This window comes from Engraulis encrasicolus, chromosome 4 (genome assembly GCF_034702125.1).
Source record: "Engraulis encrasicolus isolate BLACKSEA-1 chromosome 4, IST_EnEncr_1.0, whole genome shotgun sequence".
Taxonomy (NCBI): domain Eukaryota; kingdom Metazoa; phylum Chordata; class Actinopteri; order Clupeiformes; family Engraulidae; genus Engraulis; species Engraulis encrasicolus.
Window position 1 is genome coordinate 49,473,667 of NC_085860.1, and position 25,958 is coordinate 49,499,624.

Below are 25,958 nucleotides of genomic sequence, written 5' to 3' on the forward strand. Positions count from 1 at the left end.
TTCAAGCGGATGAAAAGAATATCCTCCAGAATTTTGTCATTCAGGGACGACCTATGCGGAGAAGCACAGAATAAACCTCAATGATGAAAATGCGCGCTCCACGCTGACTTGGGTCACGGGGAACGCTATGATGGACATTGTGAGTTTGTGCATACTGTATTTGAAGCAGCCATGGATGCCCAATAACGCTGAACATTCTCGGTTTGCTTTACATGCGCTTTTCTGCAATGTCTTACAATGATGCAATGGAAACTCTGCCCTTTTGTATGACAGTGGTTTCTCTTATTTAAGATGTGGAGTGGAGACTTTGTAATCCACAGCTCTCTCTCCATTCAGTCAGAGAATGTCTGATGTCACACAGGACGTGAACCTCAGCCGTCATGGTAACGTGTGCAGGAAAATAATTACTTTTTTTTTAGTTTGAGGAACGGTATTAACCGGTTACCATTATTTTTAAATAAGTGTTCCCGTTCCAGAACATAAAAAATAATAACGTTTCCGGTTTCGTTTCTGTTCCGTGTAAAATACAAAAAGTTCCCGGTTTTCGTTTTCGTTCCTTGAACCGGTTCAAAGCCTTGATTACAATGCACCAAAAAGAGCAATAAACCAACCGAGAAGGACGCCTACCTTTCCTGTACGATGGCTCAACCACAAACGGAGGGACAGAGAGAGCGGTGTACCCACGCTACACTCTGCAGCATCAAAAACATAGCGTCTTTGCTAGCTAGTTACCACCGCAATTATATATGCTACACACCGGAAGGAAAGGGGAGCGTCATTAGTGCAATCCCTGGCAGTATTGCCAATGACCTTTGGAACAGTTTTTGGTTGCTGTAGGGGGAGACCAAACATAGCATAATCTAACTAACAAGTGTGTGACCATTCCAGACTTTGCCTACGGGCAGTTTTGTGTGTTATTTATTTTATTTCTTTACTAACAGTGTTTGCAGTGCATTGTCTGCTGTTTGGTCCCCTCCTCATGCAATTGCATAATTTGCACCTTATTGTAACTATTGGTAATTGCCCTTTATGCCACTTTATAGTGCACTTGTTCAGAAGTTACATGAAATCCATGACTGAGCCTGAGAGGCAGATATCTTGAAATACAGAAAAGATGAGAATCACTGAAAGAAAATAAAAAGAACTCTGAATTGTATGACAGTTGTATCTCTTGTTATTCGCTAACCTGTTGCGGGGAAAGTCAAATCAAGTGTTTGATGGTTGGGTTCTCTCACCCTAACAAATGAGAGTGGCGTAGTCACTAAACATCTTAAAAATATTAAAAATATAAAAAAATATTACGGTAAAGAGATAACGCAGGCCACACTACTCTATTGATGTGCATCAGTATAATGCTGCAAAGAATATGCAGCTGAAATGAACATAAGATGGTCCTCAACATCTTTGGGCATCATCAGACCTCTCTGCCTGGTCACTCATCATGGCCAAAATGTGTGAGGCTCTGATCATCATGTAGTGAGCTTTCAAAAAAACCCCAAAAAAACAACAACAACAATAGAAGAATTTGCTTGGCACTAAATGTGAGTTTGGTTAGGTTGAAGCACGTAGGCTGTATTCATTTATGCATTTATGAGGATTGTGGTCTGAAGGCAGTCTAACCAGTTAGAGGAGATTGCACTCTGTTGATTAGAGATTACACTGAAGTCATAGTAGAGTGTGGAGTGCAGTGTATATTAGTATACACCAATGCACTACCGCGACGGACTATAAATACCTCGGTCTAATTATAGACCACAAATTGTCATGGGACAGTTGTGCAGATGCGATCTATATGTAACCGAGTGAATATTTTTGACATTATTACCCAAGATAAGAATAAACACCTTTGATATGCAGTTGCACGACTACGCCACTGGGGGACTTTCACCACCCAGAGTATTGAAACCAAGACACCACAGGTCCGTTAAGGAACACAGAAACAGGGTTAAGGGAACAATGATTCTTCTTTTTTAATTTGCCAAAAGGGAGGGTTCGCAATTTACACAATGTTTTAAAACCCAAGACATGGACAAGATGCTATTTACATGGAACCGCACTGGTAGGCTATGCCTATGGCCCACTGATTCTCAAGCTCATGTAGTTTCGGTTATTTAAAAGTTAACACGTTAGTAACATAAATACACAGCAAACACGTCTAGGTTAATAATAAAACATGCAAGGAAGATACGGCACATAATTGCACACTGGCACCATAGACACCTTTACTCTAACACAGCAAACGTCTATGAAACTATTGGGCATGAGGTGATAGACGTTGGACAGACCCACTTACAAGTGCGGTGCGCACTGACACCAAAGAAAATACACACACAAGAAAAGAAACAAAACAGAGAACTCTCACTTTCTCAGATAAACACTTCACGAACGAAAATAAAGGTGACCAACACACACACACTCGCACGCACTCCAACCACTATTACGCACACGGTCAATATAGCCTGAACAAAACAGCAACCAGCTGGCCTGACAGCCGCGGGTACGGGAGAAGGCCAGGCTACCTACAGGCAGAAGTACAGAAAACACATGAGACACTTGTCGCTGTATAATTCAGGAGATAATAGGACAAACGGGTGGCGACATACCAAGGGAAGCGTGGCACCATCATCTCAAGCAGCAACAAGGAAGGGAAGGACACGCACACCGCAATTACGGTACCTGGCGAGGTAATGAGCTAGTCAGATATACTGCACGTATTATACAACAGTATTTACTTTAGCGAGAAATTGTGCTATGTACCCAATGTGGCACAAGACGCCCATAAGCAACGCAATCAGGTTCACGGCCAGGAGATGCGCCCCAGTCACGGATTACCCCACACAAACTGGCATATTCAGTGGAGTGCAGATTTACATGCACAAACTCCACACCAACACCTGGCGATTATGGCCACTAAGACTTAAAAGTGCCGCCCTGCTGTAGTCGGCAAAATGCCTTTTATAAGGAAATAAAATGCATATACTTAGTGTGCGTCAGACCACCTGACAACCCCGGCCTGGCTGTGCTTAAAGGCACATGCACCCATGCTACATATAAAAAGGGTCAACAATGGGGAAAATAATGGGGCGTCAGCAAAATGAGCTTAATAACCTTTATTTAGATAGATTAGTCAAGAAAGCGGACAAAGTTTGTACTGGCATTACCCACCCCCTCTCAGTTAAGTTCCAAACACTTCCTTCAGGACGCAGGTACAGATACCCTAATATTAGAACAAATAGAGCAAAGAATCCCTTCATCCCTATGGCAATTAACCAATTGAACAAGATGTGGGAGATGAATTCTTGACATTATGGACATTCATATTTGTTCTAATGCACAATTGACCTCTCTACTTTTTGGCAATCCCCTTGTGTTAACGGATGCATTTGACCAGTGCTCTGTATTTATTTACAAAATTTGCATGTTTGTATTTATTTACATATTAACTGTTTGTATTTATTTACATATTAACTTATATGTCTAGCTATCTATTGTGTTTGTACTGTATGTGTTTTTTTTAATTGTAGGCCTATGTGTTTTTATGTCATTCTGCTGTGCTGCAAGACAAATTGCCTTTTGTTTTCAAGTCAAGTCAAGTGTAGTGTGTAACATTATGCCAACTAAATACGTTGTTTTGCACCAAACAACTGTGGCATTATCATGATTGTTGTCATGCATAATCACATTGTAAAATCATTATGCTACTATGTGTGTACAGTTTTGGGTGCCGGAAGAAAGTTTACTATGATTTTTGTCGTTTGTCTGACACCTGAGTCTGATAGCTGAGGATGTCCCAAAATGCATAGGGTGCATTAGTGCTAAATTAGCTGGATAGGCCTATACTATACATTGTGCAACTTCCAAAAGTGTATTTTAATTGCTATCACTGTACTACCTTGTCTAAAGCCATCTATTTGCTACCATATCTCTACTATACTGTATCTATCTATTCACTGTTGTTGGCATACAGTAATCCAGCATAACAATAACGACTTACCATTTTTTGGCAATTTCTTCCCTTCTCTCCACTGTGGCGCAGTTGTTGTGATTCAGCTCACTTATCCAGTTTAACTTTCACTCAGGAACACCTGACTGAACTTCCTTGCAATCAGATGAGGGTACCTGACGAAAGCTCAACAGGACTAAACATGATCTGTGGAGGTGGAGTCCGTATTCAGGGTAGAGCTTAGATCGGGCCTAAAGAATGAAACCCGACCCTTCCGAGCCCGCGCTCATTCCAGCCCGGCCCGGACCGGCCCATCACATTAACTGTAAATTATGAGCCCGAGACCGATTGAAGCCCGACCATTACTTAATATTGTGGACGTTATAGCTGACGGTGTCAACTAGTTTTAAGCTGTTTGAAGTGAACAAAACACATTTGTTAACATTTATCTTGATAAACAATGCAACAAGGGCGACAAGTGTTGCATACTGTATGTGTGTTGAAAAGCATCCAAATGAATCAAAAACGGCCGACAATATGCGGAGCATTAATGTTGAGTCCTATCGTCTTCAGGCTTCAACTGATCACTAACTTGTTTAGCCTACTTTTCTCATGTCGTATAGCCTACTCTTGCCTTGAACATTTTGATGATGACCACTACTGGATTGTAAAGGCAGATCGCAAAATATAGATTTTGCGTCGCCTTGTCAGCTGATGGCAAATTTATTTAAACCGCAGAATTGTCAATAGTCAGACGCATGGGGAGGTGGAGCATCTAGCCTACAGAAATCTCCAACTAAATTATTTTAAAAAATCATATCCCAATAAGTTACCGTCCAGATGCCTAGTGAGACTCAGTTTTTACTCCCCAAAGACAATTTTTTAGGCGCCCTGGCGTCCGTCAGTGCCACAGCCATTTTGGCCGGTTGTAGTTTCAAAGCCTTGGAAATAAATTTGCACCTACTAATATGTCACCCTTTGAATATTTTCTAGATCTGTGTTCATGGCCGAGTTGGTAAACGGGAGGCTCCAGCCCAGCAGAATGCTGGTCATCCGTTTCCTGGAGGGGGATGCCACTGTCCAGGGGATCGTGGGGAAGGTTCAGGATGCCCTGGGCGTATACGACCCCCTTGTCCTCACAGATGGCCAGGGCAATGAGTTGCTGGACTCTGAGGGAACCAGAGGTATTGCATGCATGCACACACACACACGCATGTACGCACACACATTTTTGCTCTTATATTGTACATAAACCTCTAAGTAGGTCCCCAAATGTTTCTGTGACTGACTGAAAAGTAATGGATCATTTAACTGAAAATAGAATAACTTTTTATTCTCTGATTGCCTATCCATCCATAGATGTGTATTTAGAGCCATTCCTGTTTACTCTCTATAGGCTCATTTTACTGGAAGCAGAATGCCCGCAAGATCCTTGCCGTTCAGGAGGGGCAGTTTTCAGAAATGAGGTCGGGGAGAAGGAGACGCTCAACGTAAGTACTCTTAATGAAAGAGCTTGAAAATATATATCTCCATATTGTTTTTAAAACCAAGGGATGAAACCTGTGGAGTGGCTGACTGCTGTCTTATCTTCTCCATGCTTCTCCCTCCTGAACATTCACCTGGCAAGTGTGAAGGCATCTTGACGTTTCCCTACTCCTTTGCTTACTCATATATTTTACTAGTGTGCCCACTCTTCCATCCCTAAGGGAATAGCTCTCATTGTAAGCATTCCAGGACAAAGGCAACGATGGCTGTACACCAATCACTAAATGTCAAATAAGCGCAAATTCAGGGTTCTGATACCAAAAACCTCTTAAGTGCATTTGTCTTAAGTTCACAAAATTGTTTCTATAAATGTATTTAATTGCATATCATTACATCTCATTCTGTTTGGGCCTCACATGGTGTGCTTTCATTTACAACATGTAAGTGATTTATTTATTTATTTTTTTGATTTATCGAGATTGCTTGAGGACAGTATTATCAGGGGTGTCAAAAGTAAAAGTACTTCTGTGGTGTAATTACAACACTAACACATGGCATTACATAGCTGTTACACCATTTACTCAATTGTAACTAATGGGTTAGATGGACTGTGTTATTACTGAAAAACACTGAAAACCTATCAAGGACCCACCACAAACTTGATCCAACCAGTGCACAGTAAGACGAGTACAGGTCTACTGTTTACTCAGATAAGTTACTTCCATGGGAAGGAAACTGTGTTTCTTTTTTTACGTTTTCTTTTGACACCTCTGAGTATTATTGACAAAATCTATATCAGTGTTTCCCATACATTGAGGAAACTATGGCGGCCCGCCATAGTTTAAATTTGGCCGCCATAGTTTACGAAAAAAAGAAAAAAAAAAAAAAAAAGGAAAAAAATTATTATTATTATTTTTTTTTTAATTTTTTTTTTTTTTTTTAAACGATATCCGTTTTTGTTAAAAACGATTTGAATTACGATTTTGAATTTCCTTCGCATTTTCCTCCTGGAGTAATACATCCTATAGACTCTGTATTGGTTAGATAAGTAGTCCCATGGTAACACAGAATGAGGGGAAAGCATTAGGAAGTGACCGTAAGGGTATTACAGTTGATTCATGTGTGCACACGTGTAACATCGGGTGAGTAACAGAACATGTGCGCAACGATGCGTTATGACACGCCGATATGCGAGGATCTTCGTCCAAATCGCTAGTCTCATGCATCATCGCTAACTGCGTTTACATCGCGTGCCGCGTGTAAGGGAAATGTTAGTTGTTGACATGTATGGAATTCACTTCAATTTGTGCTGTTTATTGCTTCAGTTGTGGACAAAACGATTGGCCAAACTCACAATAGAAAGCCTTTGCTGTGCTACTGTCCCAGAGAGCTGGAAAAAAAACCCTTCATAGAAGAAGTCACTCTTAACAGGGGTGTTAACCAATCCAATGAGTTCTCTCGTTGCTCTCTTGCTCTCTCTCTCTCTCTCTCTCTCTCTCTCTCTCTCTCTCTCTCTCTCTCTCTCTCTCTCTCTCAGTAGCCTACTATTTACCCATTACAAATGGTGAATTTCTGAGCCCTTTTTAATTTGTAGCCTATACCACTGAAGGCATGATAATGCTTCATCATATTTTAGAAATAGGGCCTATGTGCCTTATATTCCAAATGTTTATCATTTTGAAATTGTTTCAGTTGTTTATGACTTGTGTATGACTGAAATTATCTCTGCATACTATCAGTGCTGCTTTGCTTTGTAAAGATAGGCTATTCAACACACTTTAAAAACACACTGAAAAGATACGGCCATAGTAGCCTACTAAAAACATTTTGTTCATAATAATGGTGATTAATAAATGGTGGTCTTAAATTTTCATACTGACATCCTTAAATTTGACTTGGTAGATCAGGTCTCGGCAGACCATCAACTTCAAAAGTAGATCTTGGTTAAAAAAAGGTTGGGCACCCCTGCTATAGAGAGAACCACAAGTGCTTGAAAGACAGGGATCAAAAGCCTAGTCAAGTTGTTGTAGTTTACTTGGGTTTGGGAGCAATATAAAAAAACCTTCAGAGAAGGGACAGTTGGGATGAGTTTACTAACACTCCCTAGGCTTTGTTTTACAGTTGTAATGAGTTTGGTGACAGACCTTCATTGACACAGCAGAGGAGACATCGGGCTGCATATAGAAATTAATGTGTAATGAATGTGAATATAGACATAAATGTGTAATATGTTGTTCAGCCCTTTTAATGGGAGGAATTTGGAAAAAAAACTGGCCCTGTGACCAGCACCCCTCATGTAGAATGTGTACGCCTACAGATATGTGTGGGGGAAAAGGCATAGCCTATCCTCTAAGACCCTTTTTATCTATGCGTTAACAATTTCACAGTGCTCTTAAATTCTTATCTCTGCTCCTATTTTGTTTTATTGTTTCCCAGACCCCTGCATGAGGGACGAATGAAACTGTGTTGTAAACAGAAATTATTCACTGTACTGCATTTTTTGACAATGACAATGTACTACTATTATACAAGTCATGGGTAAAATGTTATGTAGCCTTATTTCTCAAAATATAAATGGCTGAAATATAGGCCCAGGCCTACAGTTTCTCCATGCGCCAATGTCATACTGTAGTCATTGTTTTGCCGTTTTGCATTTACGCTGCAAGAATACAACCCGCACCCCCCCCCCAAAAAAAGGCCCGTGTGAGAAGACCCACATCCACCCCCCCCCCCCCCCCCCCTCACCCAGACAAAAATAAACCCCGGCTGCCCCCATAGTTTCCAAAATTTCTGTGGGAAACACTGTATATATACACCGCTATTTATTTTCTGTTCAAATGTTGTTCTTTTAGTCGAACCGAAGACGCCACAACAAGCCTCCAGGACGCTTATGAAAAAATAGAGGAGGTGGTCCTGGCGGCCCAGTCCCTGCCGGATGTTACGGAGTCGCTGGAGAAGCTTGCCAGGGTGGCCACTGAGGCCAAAAGGATAATCACAGACGACCAGGCTCATTGCATCCGGGAGGCATTCTCCTGTTGTGTGTGTAAAGGTACAGAATATTGTCACAATTTCAAACAGACCGCTAGTTCCCCTATGTGCTCCTTAACCTTTTTTTAAGCTCCAGGGTGGTTTTTATTGGGGTTAAATTGATCAATTTAAGTATGCATACAACTTTCAAATGGTACATATGGAGTTCACTTTTGATTAGCTGTATGTTTTAAACATACACTCACCGGCTTCTTAATTAGGAACTCCTCTCTAGTGCTGTGTTGGACCCCCTTTTGCCTTCAGAACTGCCTGTACCAATAGGCAGGCTGTGGCGTTCCAACAAAGGTAATTTGGTACTAATGGCCCAAATTGTGCTAAGGAAATATTCTTATGCCATTATATCCCCAGCCTGAAACATTGATGTAAGGCCGGGTTGATCCATGTTTTCATGTTATTGACGCCAAAGCCTGACCATTTCACCTGAGTGCTGCAAAATAGTCAGACCAGGCAACATTTCCCCGATATTCTAGTGTCGTTTATGGTTAGCCTGTCCAAATTGTTGCCCCATTTTCCTGTTCTTGGCTGACAGGAGTGGCACCTAATGTGGTTTTCTGGTGCCGTAGCCCATTTGCCTCAAGATTTGAGGTGCTGTGTAATCAGGGATTCTCTTATGCATACCTTGGTTGTAATCAGTGGTGGACAAAATAAAAGTACAAGTACTTTTGTGGTGTACTTACAACAGTAGCACTTATTACATAGCTTTTACACCGGTTACTCCATTGTACCTACCTATTGAGAGACTGTTATTACTGAAAAACAATAATAATTTAACAAGGACCCACCACAAACTCAATCCAACCTGTGCAGAATCAGCTTATCGTAATACAATAAGTGAATTCGCAATTACTAGTGCGTCTGCGCGAAATTGACCTAGCAACGCGAAACGGTAGATAAACAAATGCGTGTGTAACAGGTGGGACTGTCACTGTTACAAGATTGTCCCTTGACGGCTTCCATAGCCGGTGATGTCATTGTACAGCTGGCCGCTGATTGGCTAGCCAGTTAATGGTGACTAAGGCATCAGTTTTATAAAAACAGCCAGAATGGGTAGACTCGCTGGAGCTCTCCCGGATTTGTTTGTGTTCTGTGCTGTGAGTGTTGCTGGGTAGGCTGAGGTTTGACTGGTTCCAGCCTACAGAGACTAATGCCCCCTCTGTGAATGTTTGAGGTATGTGTGTGTAAACAGTGTTTGTGTGTAACATTCTATGTGCCTGTATGCCTCCTCTGCCCATCTAAACCTGTGTATATTCACTATTGTTTTTATTGTTGATTGCCAGGGTAGCCAGGTGATCCCCGTGGCACACGGTGTCTGTTGTGCGCACTATCCACTGATGCTGAGGTATGCATAACATTCTTTTGTATGTGCAATAATTGTGACAATGTATAGCTAATGGTGGACAACTGCTAACCATCTGTGTAAATGCTTGGCTCCTCAGAGGGTACCATCGAGGGTCATAGGCACTGTTCGCCGCTGTTTTGCCCATAGTGATTTTAGCATTCCGTTTGTTGTTCTGTTGTTGTTATTTTATCCGACCGCCTACTCTCTGTATTTAGTTTCTGTTGCCAACTAGCTCATGCTCGCAGGGCGGGCCCCAGTAGTAGAGAGCTAGTGTGAATTATTAGTAGCCTAGTTGTTTGAGCGTGAATTCTCATCTGGGTAGTGGGTAGCCATACTGATTGAATCACTTGCTTAGCGTGGGTAGCCAAACTGATTGAATCACTTGCTTAGCTAGTACGCCTATGTGTGTGTGTGTGTGTGCTGTGTGCCTCGACATAGGCCATTTGTCTCTGAGCACAAGAGGTGACAACACATCTAGCTCTATCCTTAACTGGCAGCCCGTCCTGTTAGCCAGGCCCTGGCACAATTCCCTGTCGGCCTAGGCCACCATTCTAGTCTGTCTTTTATTTTATGTTGGCGGTCTGGATATTGAAGGTGTTTTGTATAAATAAAGAAAGATCATTTTATTTTTGCATCAAGAAATCCACGTCTCTGTCCCAGTCTGTCAGAACCTGTGTTTGCCTTTGTCCACAAATATTTCTAGGGGCGAAAATCCCCTAGTGGCGTAGTCGTGCAATTACATATTAATGGTAATTCTTACCTTGGGTAATAATTATTAAAACGTCCACTTTGCTACACGTGGATACCAGATCCTGCCTTCCCAAAGCGGTAGGACACCGAGCTGCACACCAGTAAACGAATTAAATAAATGTCATAATTTGTGGATTTCGTAGTGGGGTAAAAGTGGTTATTTCTGTAGATTTTAGAATGATTGCATTGCGATTCATGGGCGCCGACATTGTGCACTGTCGCCATTGCTGAAGTGTGCCGTTCTCCGTTATGCCATCTATAGTTGCTGCGCTTATCAATTCTGGTGACTGAGACCATCAAAATGACAGCCTGAATTAAGTTTTGAATAAAGTTTCATGGATAGACGATGACGGACAGTGGCCACAGGTGATTAATGAAGCTATATCATGAACTGGTAGAATAAATTAATGAAACATTCAATTTAAGAAGGACATAAGCTGTACTGAAGACATAGCTATGTGTGGGCTAACTGGCATCTCTTCAAAACGAGTTTGTTAATGAATTCTGGTTTCACTTAAAAAGTTCAAAAATGTCTTGTTTTCAACCCCAAGACCCTCCTTGATCTACCAGCGAAATTTAGATGAATATGGGGTTGTTAAATGGTTGTGTGAATTGTTTGTTGTCAAAATTACATATTCGGATTTAGCTAGCAACCCGGATGGTTATTCTTCTGTTAGTTACCAGACATTTCTCCAAAACAAATTCGTTATTAAGCGGGCTTGCGGAGCAAGGACCATGCAGAGCATGGCCCTTTCAGAGCAAGGCCCGTTTATAGTAATCTCTAAGTCCTGTTTCTTATTATTGGTCTTGTGCAGGGCAGCAGTAAAATAGAAAATGGATCTCCTCCTAGGCCTTTCGAGATAGAGACACCGTTCAAACACTAAAACGACCGGCTCGGCTTGGAGATCGCGTATAGTTATAGGCTTCTCCGTGTCTCTTGTCGTTTTCCTGTTTTTGGCGATTTTGTTAAAGCCTGGGTCCCCATTGGAAACAGTGGTGGAACCTCCATGAACCAAGGTTCCGCCACTCTAGAGATTAGAGTGTAGGAGGCTTTTTCGGTCATAAAACATCAACACTTTCACCTAGAAGTTTAGTTGAACGTTGTTAGCGAGCTCTATGGGATGTCTCCAAATTGTCAAAGTTTCATCTCCCAAATCCCAATACTTTTTAAATGGCAGGTTTGTAAAAAAAAACAGGCCTGGCTCTATGGAGAATCCCAGTCTTTCGAAAAGGGCATTTTTCAAGAGATCAGCGCATGTCCCACACGGAGGTCCATTTGTGCCTGAAAAATTTAACCTATAAACTTCATTCAAAGACTGTTAGAGAGATCACAAGCATGACTCCGATCTGTGAAAAGGACACGTGCCAACTCCTTTTAGTTTTTTTACAACGATGTTGTAAAGACAAAAAACTCATTCTCATTTTCTCCCCAGTTTAGAGCTCAATACTAACTGTCTTTCAGTCAATCACAACAGGTGCAGCCAGTGAAGGATTCCATTTCAACTGTCACTGTCTCAAGATTCCATTCTTAACGAGCAGGTGCGAGCAAGCATCCTAGAAGTCTATTGTTCATCTCCAGCGTTGCCAGATGTAGCTGATGACTACCCGCCCAAAATGTGTTCAAAAACCGCCAGGGGGCACTAAAACCCGCCCAATTTCAATAGGGGCTCAGAAAGTCTTTTTGGGCCTATATATTGAAGTGAGTTGCGTCGGAGGCTGCTAGTACATACATTTAGGTGTATTTATTTGCCTTTTATAGCTTTGAAATGGCTAGTTAGTTGGTCTTTTCATCCAGCCAAAGCTGAAATTTCACCTGTATTTGGCCAGTTGGTTGATATAATTTAGAGCCCTGACGCTTGTAAAACTTGACTCCACATCGCAAAACAGTTGTACTTGTTGCTTGTATGTGACGACAGGGGGATTGTCTGGTTATTTCGAAGCAAAGCAGAAATAAGACCACTTTTGGGAATAAAATGACAAAGCAGGCAACAGTAGGCCTTCTAACCCAGTGTTTCTCAACCTTTTTTTTTAGACGAGGCACCCTTTCAATTCATGAAAAATTTCAAGGCACTCCTAACCAACTATCGCATCCGATACCACATAAGATTAGAAAAGTAACACAGTTGCAGATGACTGGGACGACCTATATTTACTTTATTGTGCGTAAATGGCAAATGAAAGATTCCACTTACTAGCATTAATTTATCAATTTAGACAAATATGTATTATATTACATAATTTATTTATCAGCCACGTTTCCGCGGCACCCCTGAGGGGGGACTGTGGCACCCCAGGGTGCCTCGGCACCCCTGTTGAGAAAGAGTGTTCTAACCCATCACAATCAGTCAATTATTCCAGCACAGAAGAACAGAGCAGGTATCATGCCGTCAACCCATAACATGCCAGCAGAGATTCTTCAAGTATATGCCAGCACATAACTGCACATACTAAAACAGCAAAGTATATTCACTCAGCAGCCTGTGCTAATAATGGAAATAGCCAGTGAGTTACCCTTCCCAGGCTGCGTGTGTAGCCTCAATAGCCTACATCATCGTCATAACTCCGAAATCATGCTGATGAAAACTGCTATCCAATTCGTTGTCAATAAAGTCAAATACTTCCACATAGCCTACGGTAAGGTCCCCGTAGCAGTCAATTGAACGTCTCATCTGTAGACTGTATTCCGCGGATTTCATGGCTAAACTTAGCCTCAGCAAAGTTCGGTTGAATAGCCTTCCTTTCACTAGGTAGAAAATATTCCACCACCACCACGTTCGAAGAGGTTGGCATCTGTAACATAATCAGACGGTTCTTAAGCTTTATTCGGCTTTCATGTAAAATATTAAACAACTTAACTAGAGGTGCACAAGTTCTCTCTGCGCGCTGGCTGTGTCTGTGACTGTGTGTGTGTGTGACGTCTGTGTAACCTAGGAGACTACTAGACTCTACTACTACATTTTGCAACATATCACACGGCGCTGCATATTATGCACCTTGTCAAAAACTCAGCTTTGGGCAGCAATCAAATATTCGATTGCATTACAGAATAAATTGGATTTACTCAACACTTATCAAATAGGCCAAGTAGGCCAATCACCCTTTGTCAAAGATGTACGGTGGTTGGTTGTCATTTACTAAAGTCTAAAAAACCCTCCGTTTACCCTCCGAGTCTCTCGCTACCATGACAACTACTCTGCCGCCTTCCAATCTCAGTTTAGGAACTTCAGGGTGGCCAGCTGACAGAGTTGCTCTTGCCAATCAGAGAGAAGGATGGATCACTGTTGGTTTCTTTGCTACAATGAGATACAATGTCAAAAATTGTTGCTCAATGTTACTTTTAGGTACCAATAAGGTGTAGCAGCTAGGGCGAAGTTAAAAACCTCACCACCATATACCAAATATTCCAAATTAATACAATAGGCCTGAGGTAGGGCCTAAATTAATGTTTTTTTGTTTGTTTTTTTGTTTTTTATACTGCATTAATGTAAAATGTAGGCCTGTAGTTGTTTTTTTTTTTTTTTTTTTTTTTCAATCTACCAATTACCAAGGGCTAATTAATTTGAAAAATTAATTGTTGTATTAGGCCTAGTCTTTTTTCAGACAAATAGGGCCTATATTTCAGCAAATCCCGACCGCAGTGTTTAAGATCACTGTGTGGGTGTGTTCACCACTTTTTCCACATAGTCTTATGTAAATTATGAACACCACACAATATGTAAAAAATTATGTCCACACCACTTTTCACAACGCTATATCTTTATGTGTATGTAGGCAACACACCGTGACAGCTGTCATTCAATGTAGGCCTATTTGAGAAAGGGCCTCATCTTCCCAGATATTGCCGTAGCACCTAGGAGTGATTCATAGAGAATTAACATTTTAAACTCAATTACAGCTCACTGGGAGTCATTACCTAAATGTCACAGGGGTGACTATGTCAAGTGGGGGAGGGAACCACGATATTGGACGCTTGTGTCCATAGAGGGACATTTGGAGTGCAACACACGAGTAAACAGACATGGCGGCCCCCTATGAGTTGCCGTGGAGGTGTGTGCGCAATCAGATGAATGGCTACAGGTGTGGAGATGAGGGGAGACGTGCGATTGGAGTACACTGGGGAGGCCAACATTTATATGTCAGTTTTGAGACACAGAAAGGGGAGCGGCTTGGAGAGGGAGACTGCGACGGCCAGCACGCATCAGACGGAGGAGGCATACGCAGCCGGTATCCGGACGGGGCCAGAATGTGAGATGGAACCGGGACTCTTGACGATCCTAGGGATCGAGGCGGCCTGGAGCTCGAAGGAAGAGTCGGACGGCATAGTGCCCGAATGAAGTCCGTGACCTGAGCCCAGGGGTTTCTGCGAAGTCGGAGATGGAGGGGTGAGATCACTCACCCCTCAATGAGTTAAGTTCACGTTCGTTACCTGGTCACCGTGGTTATGCCCGTGATGCCCCCGCTTGGATGTGCTGCGCTCTCTCTCTCTCTCTCTCTCTCTCTCTCTCTCTCTCTCTCTCTCCCTCTCTCTGAGTCCCCGGTGCTGTGGCAGAGATGTTTATTATTTTTAGCAGTAGTCTGGTCAGTTAACGCAGTGGGATCGCTACTCTCGTTTGGTCTAGTGTGCTGTGCCATTTGGTGCCATGTTTCCCTTCTTAAGCATGATGTGTGAAACACTTAATGTGTGGATTGATTCACGAATAATTGTAGTGACCCCCTGTTTGACTGAGTAGCTTATTTTAGTAACCTACTAGCTCTGCTCGTAAGCACAAACACCGGCTAGTGACTTCTCCCCACCTGTTCCCCCAGCCACGCCCAGGAGAGGAGTCCAGACGAGAACCTGACGTTGCCTGCGACCAGACCCAACGCAGGCCACACGAAGATGAACTTGGGGTTTGTGGGATTGGGACATTGAGTAGTTGGGACTATTTTAGAGACAATGGACTGATGCAGAATTGGACACTTCTGACATGGGTGCATGGAAAATAAATATAATTGTTAAAACTTGATTCTGGTGTTCTGGTGCGTCTGTGGGTGTGCAGTATGTTCCTCAGGGTAGCTGGTAGTAAAAGGGGGGCGCTGGTACGCCCCCTACCTGTGTCACAGGGTGACTAACTTGGGTGAACTTTTATTGTGACACCAGGTAAAACAAAGATGGCTGCCCCCTGTGTTTTCATGATGACAATGATATGCAGGTGTGATTGATTAAACAACTGAGAAGAATGATTGGTGCAGACGGGATTAATGACTGTTTTTAAACCAAGGGTTGGACAGCGAAGGGAGGACGGGAGACGACCAGGACGAGGGGTGAGCACGGAGCAGGTGAGTGAGCCGAGGAGGGGGGCCCGGTGACTGTGACAAGGCTGGGGAGCAGCGGCAGCAGAGGAGAGAACGCCGCATACCGGTATCCGGGTGGAGCCAGCGGAGGATGAGACGGTACGCGATGTGAGTCCTATGGACGGTGACCCAGGCAGCCTGACAGTTCACGGAGGGAGCGCGGTGGCCTACGGCCGGATGGATACGCGCCCCGAGCTGAAGATGGTGCCTCGTCGGGATTGGAGGGGGAGGCAGACGAGACCCCCCCCCCCCGTGAAGATAAGTACTGTAACCTGGCTACCAAGGCCTTCACCAATGAGCTGCTCCCCCAGCTTCTTTCTGTGCCCCTCTTGGCTCTCTCTCGCTCACCCCCTTACATCATTGACTGTTGATGAGTGCAGTGGCTATTAACTCTGGCTACAGCCACACACAGGTGACATAAAGACTTCAGTGATATGATCTGTTTTCTTCTAAGTTAGAATTTTGGCAGAGGGCTTTTGGATTTGTTTCACCTGGCCTACCTACCTCAGTGAATTTTGGGGAAGACTTAGGTTGTGCTTCTGATGTGAGCACTGAAACTGTGTTTTCGCACAAGACTGTAAAGTTTCTTTCTCTTTCATTCATTCATGCATTCATTCATTCTCTAAACACATGTTGGTCTGAAATTGAATTGCCATTTACTTTGCTTCAGTTAAAAAAAAACAGTGAACGACAGGGGAGCACGTGATGGAACTGTACAATGATTGGAACTGTACAATGATTGGACGATTTCTCATTCGGTTGATAACTGGCACTAGTTGGCAGTTGACATTTGAACACTGAACAGGCGCGAGGTAGGCCTAGCCTACATCGTTACGAACAAGGACTTTCAATGAAACATAGGCCATCTAAACAAAAGCACTGCATTAAACCTATGCAACGTGCAAAAACAAATAGGCTGTAGAAGTTCAATATATGGTCGAATTGAATTTTTCGATCAAGGACTGTGGTGGACGAAACGTGGCCGACGTCAGTCCATTCCGCGCCAATCCAGCACGCACGTCCATCAGGCTGGACAGAAGAGGCAGGCCCATTCGATTGCGCAAGTCATTCTTGAGTAGGGACACCTGCGAGAAGGCTCGCTCTACAGTGGCGTTGGAGATAGGGAGCGTCAGCATCTTAACGGCTCCAGAGGCGAGCTCTTGGAAGCATGCGTTGCCTCCGGCGTCCCTGAAGTTTGCCACTTCCAGCCAAAATTTGTCGATGGGGAGGTCAGCCGGGAAACCAGCACACGCAACGTTCCTCAACTGGATTTCCAGGGTATCGCGGCACCCCTGGAAAAAGTCCTTGGGTAGGTCGTGGATGGTGGTGGTGCGAGACAACACGGCCGGTGGACATATAAGCTCCAGTTGTGCTAGCAGCTCCAGTGACTCGGGTAGGCGCATCTGATACTGGACCAGCAACTCCTTGAGGAACTCCAATCATCTCGCCTGTACAGCGGATTTGGTGTCCGGGGGCAGAGAACATTCCTCCATTTTTTGTCCGAAGATGGTGCCCAGATCTGCATCAGAGGGGGACAGGTAGAGAGCGGAGGATGCGAGGTCCAACTCTCTGAGCTGCTTTTGGCTATGAGTGCGGAACACGGATGGCTTTATCACACGCCTCATTGTTGACTGAGGTCCCGGAAAACGGCAACACTATCCCCTGTCTCGAGCTGGAATGCTTTGTTGACCGCTTTAATTTCTGCCAGGACTGGTCGGAGGAAGTGGAGGTACAGGCTGTTGGACTTGTCCCTGTACATTTCACCGAGCACCCTGGCAGCATAGCAGTGCTCTGCGCTGGCTGCCATGGCAAAATGCAACCCCAACTCATTCTCCTGGCTGACGATGCGGTCTACACAGTCAGCTGTTGCCAGCCAGCGTGTCCCGCTTGGCGACAGCAACTTCAAGGGTGCTTCCCCTCCATTGATGGTCTCGTACACTGCTCGGTAGTCAGACTGGCGCTTTGATGAGTGTGCGAACCAGTTGTATGTTTCCCTGATGAGGTACTCCACATGACTTGGAAGCCGGGGCATGGCCTTGTGTGCGACAATGTCGAGTGAGTGACAGACGCACCGGATCAATTTGAGGGTCGGCTGCCTCTCCCTCAACAGCGTATACACAGAGTGATGTTTCCCGACCATCACGCTGGCCCCATCAGTGGCGATCCCCACAAGCGCAGCGATGGAGAGACCGCATTCGTCCAGGAACCCCATTACTGCTGTAGCGACCGAGGATGCATCGCCACTCATCAGCTCCACTAAACCCAGGTACGTGCTGACAAATTTATCATGGGTTGTTGATGGGTATTTGATGCATATGCACAGCAACTTATTCACTGTAATGTCGGTTGTCTCGTCTAGGTACAGGGAATAAGGGGAGTCGCCTACATCCTCCCTCAACTCTGCCCTGAAATGGGGGGCCAACATAGAGCGGATGACGGCTGTACATTTCGTCCGGTGCATCTGAAATGCACCGGTCTCGTCTTGCAGGATGTCTGACAGCTCGTCTACGGCATTAATGGAAGTATGACAAGCCACGTAAGTGGCAATGCGCAACTCACGCCGTTTTTGTGATGAGGGTGGATCGTGGACTTTTGCAGCGCTTACGGTGAAGGTCTTGACCGAGGGCGCCAAGCATCTCGCCGTGTGCTTTTTTGTTGCAGCATGGTCCCGCAGGTCCTTCAGATGCGCCCTTATTTCTGTGTTGCAGAACTTGCATCTTGCTTTCCCCTCGTCTTGGGCCGGCCCGATCCACACTTTTAACTCGGGATCCGTTTCCCACTCCTTTCTGTATTGCTTCTTGTATTTCGCCCACTTTGGCATCTCGATCTTGTTAACGGTGCTTCAAGCTCGTGTTAGCAAACTACTGCTAGCACAGGGGCCCCTCACAGTGACAGTTCGCCCTTGAAGTTGACTCCCAATCGGGGGCGGTTTATGATTCCATGGGCCCCTGGGCCAGACAACAAGAAAGACCCCCCACCCCACCCCTAGTTTACAAACTGATTCAGGGTTTTAGCCTGGGTGTGTTGATGGGGGTTTGGGTTGTCCCCGGAGAACATTTTAATTTACAAAAGTGTGATTTTAAAGAGAAGGCAGATGTGAGAGAGCCTCGGGCCCATTGACTGTTGGGGCCCGGGGTCTGACTCTGAGCCCAGTAGGCATCTACCCCCGTTCCGTTTGGAGCCTCCGGACATCCAGTCGAGGGGGGCGGGTCGTCGTAGTGTCCCCCTACGCCTCACTGACAGCTTAACAACGTAACGTTACGCATCTTGGGAAAGAATGGGATATAGGGAACTGTAGTGTGCCAGTGACAGACAGTGTGACCCATAACGATCACACACATATTTCAGGTTCAGGTATATTGACGTGACTGCGGCGGCTGCAGTGCGGAAAATGTAAGCCTAACCTATATAGCCTATGCAGACTGGGTTACACATTGGCTATTGTGGTAGGCTATCGTGGCGGCTCAATCTCGATCTGTTAGCTAGCTAAACCCACACCATACTGTATACAACGATTGTGTGCTGTGGATTTTGCTAGCTAACAGATAAAGATAGAGCCGTCACCAGCAGCCTACCGGTATGTAGACCTCTCTGGTTGTAGCCTACCGTAATTAATCCTGCACCGCAGCATAGCCTAGGCCTAATTGTTAAAAATAAACTAAATCAATTTTGTTTTTAAATTGTTTTTAAAATTTGGTTGACCGAGGATGCATCGCCACACAGCAGCTCCACTAAATTCAGGCTCATGCTGACAAATTTCTCTCTTTCTTCTCTGGTTTGTTGATGGGTAGCCTAGGCCTATTTGACGCATAGCCTATGCACAATAGGCCTAATTTACCGTAGGCTATTCACTGTTATGTCGGTTGTCTAGAATAGGGGGAGTCGCCTATATCCTCCCTCAACTCTGCCCTGAGTTTTAATTGTTATTGTTTAGGCCTAATTGTTCAAATGAACAAAACCAACAATTTTGTTTTTAATCTTGAATGATTTTTAATTTGGTTGTTTGTTATTGTCTGTTTTGACAAAATGATTGTGTAGGCCTAAATGCACCGTAATGTCATGGTATTACAATAAAGTTCAATATTTGATTTGACTTTGACTGCTCTGTCACAATGATTGACTGCTTAGCTGGGGGTAGAACGTTAATCAATTCACAGCCATATTTGTCATAGGACAACCTGCAAATAGGCTATTGCTGATGCCGGTTGAGTTACGTCTCCTATAGCCTATGCCTATCTGTGTTAAGCCGAAGTCTGTCAGTGCAATCGTCAGACAGCCACAACGACGGCCAGCCAACAGAGCAGGCTGTAGACTGAAAACCACATGTGGCCTGTAGGCCTAGGCTATAACTGAATGATTATAATATTACTTTATTGAAATGTAAGTGTCCACCTTGTAAACGAAAGCTTGGGCTATGTGAATGCAATTGTCATGGTGTTGTAAGCAGGGCCGGTTCTGGCTTATTTGGTGCCCTAGGCGAGTTTGATTTCTGGCGCCCCCCCCTACCTTTGAAAGAAAAAAAAAATCTTTCTTATACCTCACAGAACACAAGACTAATATCCTTAGTAAGCTTACCTAAATAGCATCAAGAACAATAACAGTTTTTCATCAAATGGATTTGTGGTTCTTTTTGACAGGCGACCAACACATCAGATTGAGTCGCATGAAAGTAGCTTCACTGTGTGGTGTGTTGGATGTGATGGTGGTGGGGCCCCCAACCCCAGATGAGAGGGAGGTTATCTATGTGTTTGACTTGTAACGTGAAATTGAAATGCCAGGAGAGTGATACAGTAGGCTACATTTGCATGTAAAATGCATGTGTAGACAATAAGCCTACCAAGGAGGTCTGCATTGATCTACACTATCTACAGCATCACAAAGCATGATGGCAGCATAACAATTCTAATAAGCTACACATTTGTGCTGTCTTCCAAACCAATTTCATTTCTGGACTGGAAATAGTGGTGCATTTGTGAGTAGGAGAATGAGAAGGGGGCTATCTATGTGTTTGGAGGGACAGGGTGAGAGAAAGGGAGAAGAGCTGTCACGCTATTGAATTTCATAATATACAAAATATAGTAAATAGCCTCACTTGTCTGCTGTGCATGGTTCTGTTACATGATTAATGTAGGCTATGTCATTCTGGTCTGGAAATTAATGTTTTTTTAAGCTTACAACAAGCAGGTAATTCATGTGGATGGAAGGAGATATGGCAGCTAAAATTGTTTTAAACATTGCACCAGTCTTACTTTACATTGCTTGTCAACCTAAGCAAGTATTATGATATCAGGTGGGTGTTAGTGAGTAGTGAGTAGGCTACTAACAGCTACTTTACTGGATTTCATTGCTTGGCATACTTGGCTAATGTTAGCATGCTAACTAGCGATTTCTCTGATCAAAAACAAAGCTCTTTTTCTCTCTAATTCCAAATAGTAACCTCATAACTATTAGGCTTTCCATAATCACAAACGGTTGCTGATTAAATCACATAGTTCCAAAACACCCTCTGAAACTCCTGCATCATGCAATGAGTGGTTTAATGAGAACATAATAATCTCCATCCAGCAGAGCAGCACTACTGTTTGCGCTTGCCCCCTGTGTCTCTCGAGTGAATCTCCAAATTCAAAATAGACCGCACGCTGTCACTCGTCCCGCCCCCTTTCTCAGAACTGTCTGTTTATTGGTTCACAGACTTCCCAGAGACAGTTGGAAGAGATATTACTATTGGCTGAGGGGCGCTTTGCCGTGAGGAGCGCTTTCGCCACTCTTTGTTGATTGCGACTTCATAAAAAAACTTCATATCGCAAAATTACGCATAGGAGAGCGCCATTTCGGCGCCCCTTCTTCACATGGCGCTCTAGGCGACCGCCTAGCCGGCCTATGCTAAAAACCGGCCCTGGTTGTAAGCCATTAACTGTAAACAAACCACTTTCGGTGGATACTGATCTTTATTTTCTCTCTAGCTTATTCTTTTGAGAGAACGCCTTTCGCCCAGTGCGTCTTCGGAGAAGCACAGGGCGAAACGCGTTGTTAACGAGATAAAGTGTGTGTGAGTGTGTGTGTGTGGGGGGGGGGACTGTATCCAGTGCGTTGTTTATTAATGAACTTCTCATATTGATCATTTTTCCCTACACCTGTGCCTGGATAGCTGAAGCTCGGTTGCGCACCACTTTCAGGCTATCCTGTATCCAACCGGTGGTTTAATTTATTGGCTCATGCGCTCCCCAAAAATAATACTTTTTATTAATAAATATTATTACACTTATTGATAATAATTAGTATAAGTCTGTGGTTAATATAAAATCAATGGACATGTCACTGCGGCACTTCTGCATGTCACTGACACATGCCACAAAATGATCTAACCCCCTCTCAGTTAAGACCCTCGACCCTCCCCACTCGTTCACATGACCATCATTAAAACAAATCTCTCTCTCTCTCTCTCTCACACACGGTTAAAACGTAACTGTCCTGTGAAGCAAGACCATCCCTGGGGTCTACGGCGCCGCAACATGCACTGGGTGGCGACTAGAGTCCAGCGCGCCGAGAGACTAATCGCTCCTTGCTTGGAAGTCGCACAGTCCAGTCTACACTCCTACAGTTCCCGGCTGTCTGTCTATAAAAGATTGATGGTCTAAACGGTCTCTATCCTCACATGCAGGTGAGCGCAATGCTGCTGTGAGACGTGAAATTAATGAGTCCACACTCTCGGCTGTCATAACGGCGCAAGCGCTAAGATATATGTTGATTTGGGCTGGAGTTGAGTAGATAGGGATTTGAGCTGGAGTAGAATAGTAGCCTATATTCTATGGGTGATGTAGCCAAGGCTAAATGTGTTGTCTGAACATTGGAGGAGGCACAGAAGGGGTAGCCTAAGCTACAGAGGGATTTAAAAAAAAACCACAAAAAAAAACCGCCCAACTCATCTGAAAACAGCCCAATTGTTACACACCCGCCCAAGACCGTTCCTTCCCGCAGAAACCAACGCAAAACCGCCCAATTGGGCGGGAAACCGCCCAATCTGGCAACCCTGTTCAGCTCTGCAATGCAATGTAATATAGTCTTGCTGGACTATGCATGACAATTAGCTGCTTGGCTTAGTGGTAATGCATGCCGCTGCATTAGAGATATGGAGGTTGAGGGTTCGAAACCCACCCGAAGCCATGTTGATTTTCTAAATTATATCATATGCAGCGTTCCTTGGCCGACTTAAAATGCCATGTATATCATTTAGTATGGATGGCAAATGTGCTGAATTACAGATATTGAGGCTGGGGGTTCGAAACCCAGTCAAAGCCATGTTGATTTTCAAAATTACATCATATGCAGTGTTCCTTGGCCAACTTAAAATGCCATGTATGCCATTTAGTATGCATGGCAAATGTGCTGGATTACAGATATGGAGGTTGGGGGTTCGAATCCCAGTCAAAGCCATGTTGACTTTCAAAATTATATCATATGCAGTGTTCCTTGGCCAACTTAAAATGCCATGTATGTCATTTAGTATGAATGGCAAATGTGCTGAATTAGGGATATGGGGGTTCGAACCCCAGTCGAAGCCATGTTGATTTTCAAAATGATATCATATGCAGTGTTCCTTAGCCAACTTCAAATATCATGTATTGTATGTCATTTAATATCAATGGCAAAGGGGTTGGATTACAGATATGGAGGTTGTGAGTTCTAATCCCGCTCGAAGCCATGTTGATTTTCAAAATTATATCATATGCAGTGTTCCTTAGCCAACTTAAAATACCATGTATGTCATTTAGTATATCCCCAAAACGCAGAGCTACAACACTTTCAAGATGGCTGAATCCAAGATGGCTGAATTGTTTGGCCCATAACTTCTGACTGGGTGGATGGAGTTTTTCCAAGATTTCTTTTAGCTTTGTTTTCTCAATAGTACTTTGTTTCATCTCTGCCCCAAAAGGCAAGCCCGCTTCCAGCATTTTCTGTGAGAATGCATTTCTAGTTAAATTCTGGTTTCACTTACACAGTTCAAAAATGTCTTGTTTTCAACCCCAAGACCCTCCTTGATCTACCAGCGAAATTTAGAGTAATTTGGGGTTGTTAAATGGTTGTGTGACTTGTTTGTTGTCAACATTACATACTCGGATTTAGCTAGCAACCCGGATGGTTACTCTTCTGTTAGTTACCAGACATCTCTCCAAAACAAGTTCGTTATTAAATTCTGGTTTCACTTAAAAAGTTCAAAAATGTCTTGTTTTCAACCCCAAGACCCTCCTTGATCTACCAGCGAAATTTAGAGTAATTTGGGGTTGTTAAATGGTTGTGTGACTTGTTTGTTGTCAACATTACATACTCTGATTTAGCTAGCAACCCGGATGGTTAGTCTTCTGTTAGTTACCAGACATCTCTCCAAAACAAGTTCGTTATTAAATTCTGGTTTCACTTAAAAAGTTCAAAAATGTCTTGTTTTCAACCCCAAGACCCTCCTTGATTTACCAGCGAAATTTTGAGTAATTTGGGGTTGTTAAATGGTTGTGTGAATTGTTTGTAGTCAACACTACATACTCGGATTTAGCTAGCAACCCGGATAGTTAGCATTCTGTTAGTTACCATACATCTCTCCAAAACAAGTTCGTTAATTAATTCTGGTTTCACTTAAAAAGTTCAAAAATGTCTTGTTTTCAACCCCAAGACCATCCTTGACCTACCAGCGAAATGTTGAGTAATTTGGGGTTGTTAAATGGTTGTGTGAATTGTTTGTTGTCAACATTACATGCTCGGAGTAACCTGGCTAGATAAAATATCATGCGCGTTTAAATGTATCCCGGGGCAACGCTGATTTGTTTATCTCTCAAAATGGCGAATATTACCCATAATTCATTTCGCGCCGGTAATTGCGAACTCACTTATTGGTCTACTTTTTACTCAGATAGGTTACCTCTGCTGGAAAAAAAAAAACGGTTTCTTTTTTTACTTTTACTTTGTCCACCACTGGTTATAATGTGTGGTTATTTGACTTATGTTGCCTTTGTATCAGCTCCAACCAGCCTGGCCATTCTCCTCTGACCTCTGCCATCATCAAGGCATTTTTTTACCCACAGAATTGCTGCTCACTGTGTTTTTTTTTTTTGTACCATTCTTTGTAAACCCTAGAGATGGTTATGTGTGAATATCCCGGTATATAGTATTTTCTGAAATATTGAATCAAGCCTTTTCGGCACCAACAGCCATGCCATGTTCAAAGTAATTTAAATGGCCTTTCTTTTCCATTGTGATGCACGGTCTGAACTGCATCACATCATCTTGACCAGTGTTTCTCAAACTTTTTCAGACCAAGGACCACCTTGTCCCCCAAAAAATGTCCAGGGACCACCTGTCAACTGAATTGAGAGTTTAAGGTTGCTAATTTGACACGACAAATTTTGATGCAAATCACTTACTTGTTATTCAAATTACAAGCCTGTCTTTTTGTGGTGAAATTGTGACTTCAGCTATGTTTAGCTATGTAATAATGTTAGAAATAAAGCCTACTGCTAGCTTGTCTTGGAAAAGTAGAAATCCTCCTCCTCGCGGACCACCTGAGCTCTGTCGCGGACCACTAGTGGTCCCCGGACCACACTTTGAGAATCACTGATCTTGACCATGTCTACATGCACAAATGCATAGAGTTGCCACCATATGATTGGTTGATCAGAAATTTGCCTCAATAAACAGTTGCAACGTGTCCTAATAAAGTGGACGGTGAGTGTATAAACCTGTGTATATTTCCGCTCCTGTTTTTGTGTTCTAATGTGCCAGGTTTGTGGCTCTTAAATCCTGAAATGTACCGAGCTGTGGGCCCGTTTTACTGTTATGTCCCTGGTGTTAAAATCCTTTTGTCTCTGTCTTGCAGGGCCTGTGGTCGACCCCATGCTGGGGACCTGCTGTAGGGCAATTCTTGGTTGCAAGGCATGTTTGACCCGCTCCCTGCAAACGAGTGCAGACTGTGTGCGGTGCAGAGCAGGCAACCTGGCCGCGAACCTTGTGGAGGTGTCTGGGCTTTCTGAGGCCCTGAAAGCCCTTGAGGGCATCACAAGGGTGGATTAG

At 43.7% G+C, this 25,958-nt stretch overlaps 1 protein-coding gene across 1 annotated transcript; it reads left to right on the plus strand.

Annotated features, from left to right (window-relative positions):
• The first annotated feature begins 4,943 nt into the window (after positions 1-4,943).
• Positions 4,944-25,958, plus strand: LOC134446953 (uncharacterized). Its single transcript, XM_063196246.1, has 4 exons — positions 4,944-5,127; positions 5,340-5,433; positions 8,281-8,477; positions 25,765-25,958. Exons 1-4 carry the CDS (start codon positions 4,947-4,949, stop codon positions 25,956-25,958), a joined length of 666 nt encoding a protein of 221 aa, XP_063052316.1. The 5' UTR covers positions 4,944-4,946.

What these genes read in the sequence shown, in the direction of transcription:
- LOC134446953 (XM_063196246.1), top strand. Translation starts at nt 4,947, where the DNA reads ATGGCCGAGTTGGTAAACGGGAGGCTCCAGCCCAGCAGAATGCTGGTC. An exon ending in GGGAGAAGGAGACGCTCAAC is followed by an intron (nt 5,434 to 8,280) that starts GTAAGTACTCTT and finishes TTGTTCTTTTAG; the next exon opens with TCGAACCGAAGACGCCACAA. An exon ending in CTCCTGTTGTGTGTGTAAAG is followed by an intron (nt 8,478 to 25,764) that starts GTACAGAATATT and finishes TCTGTCTTGCAG; the next exon opens with GGCCTGTGGTCGACCCCATG.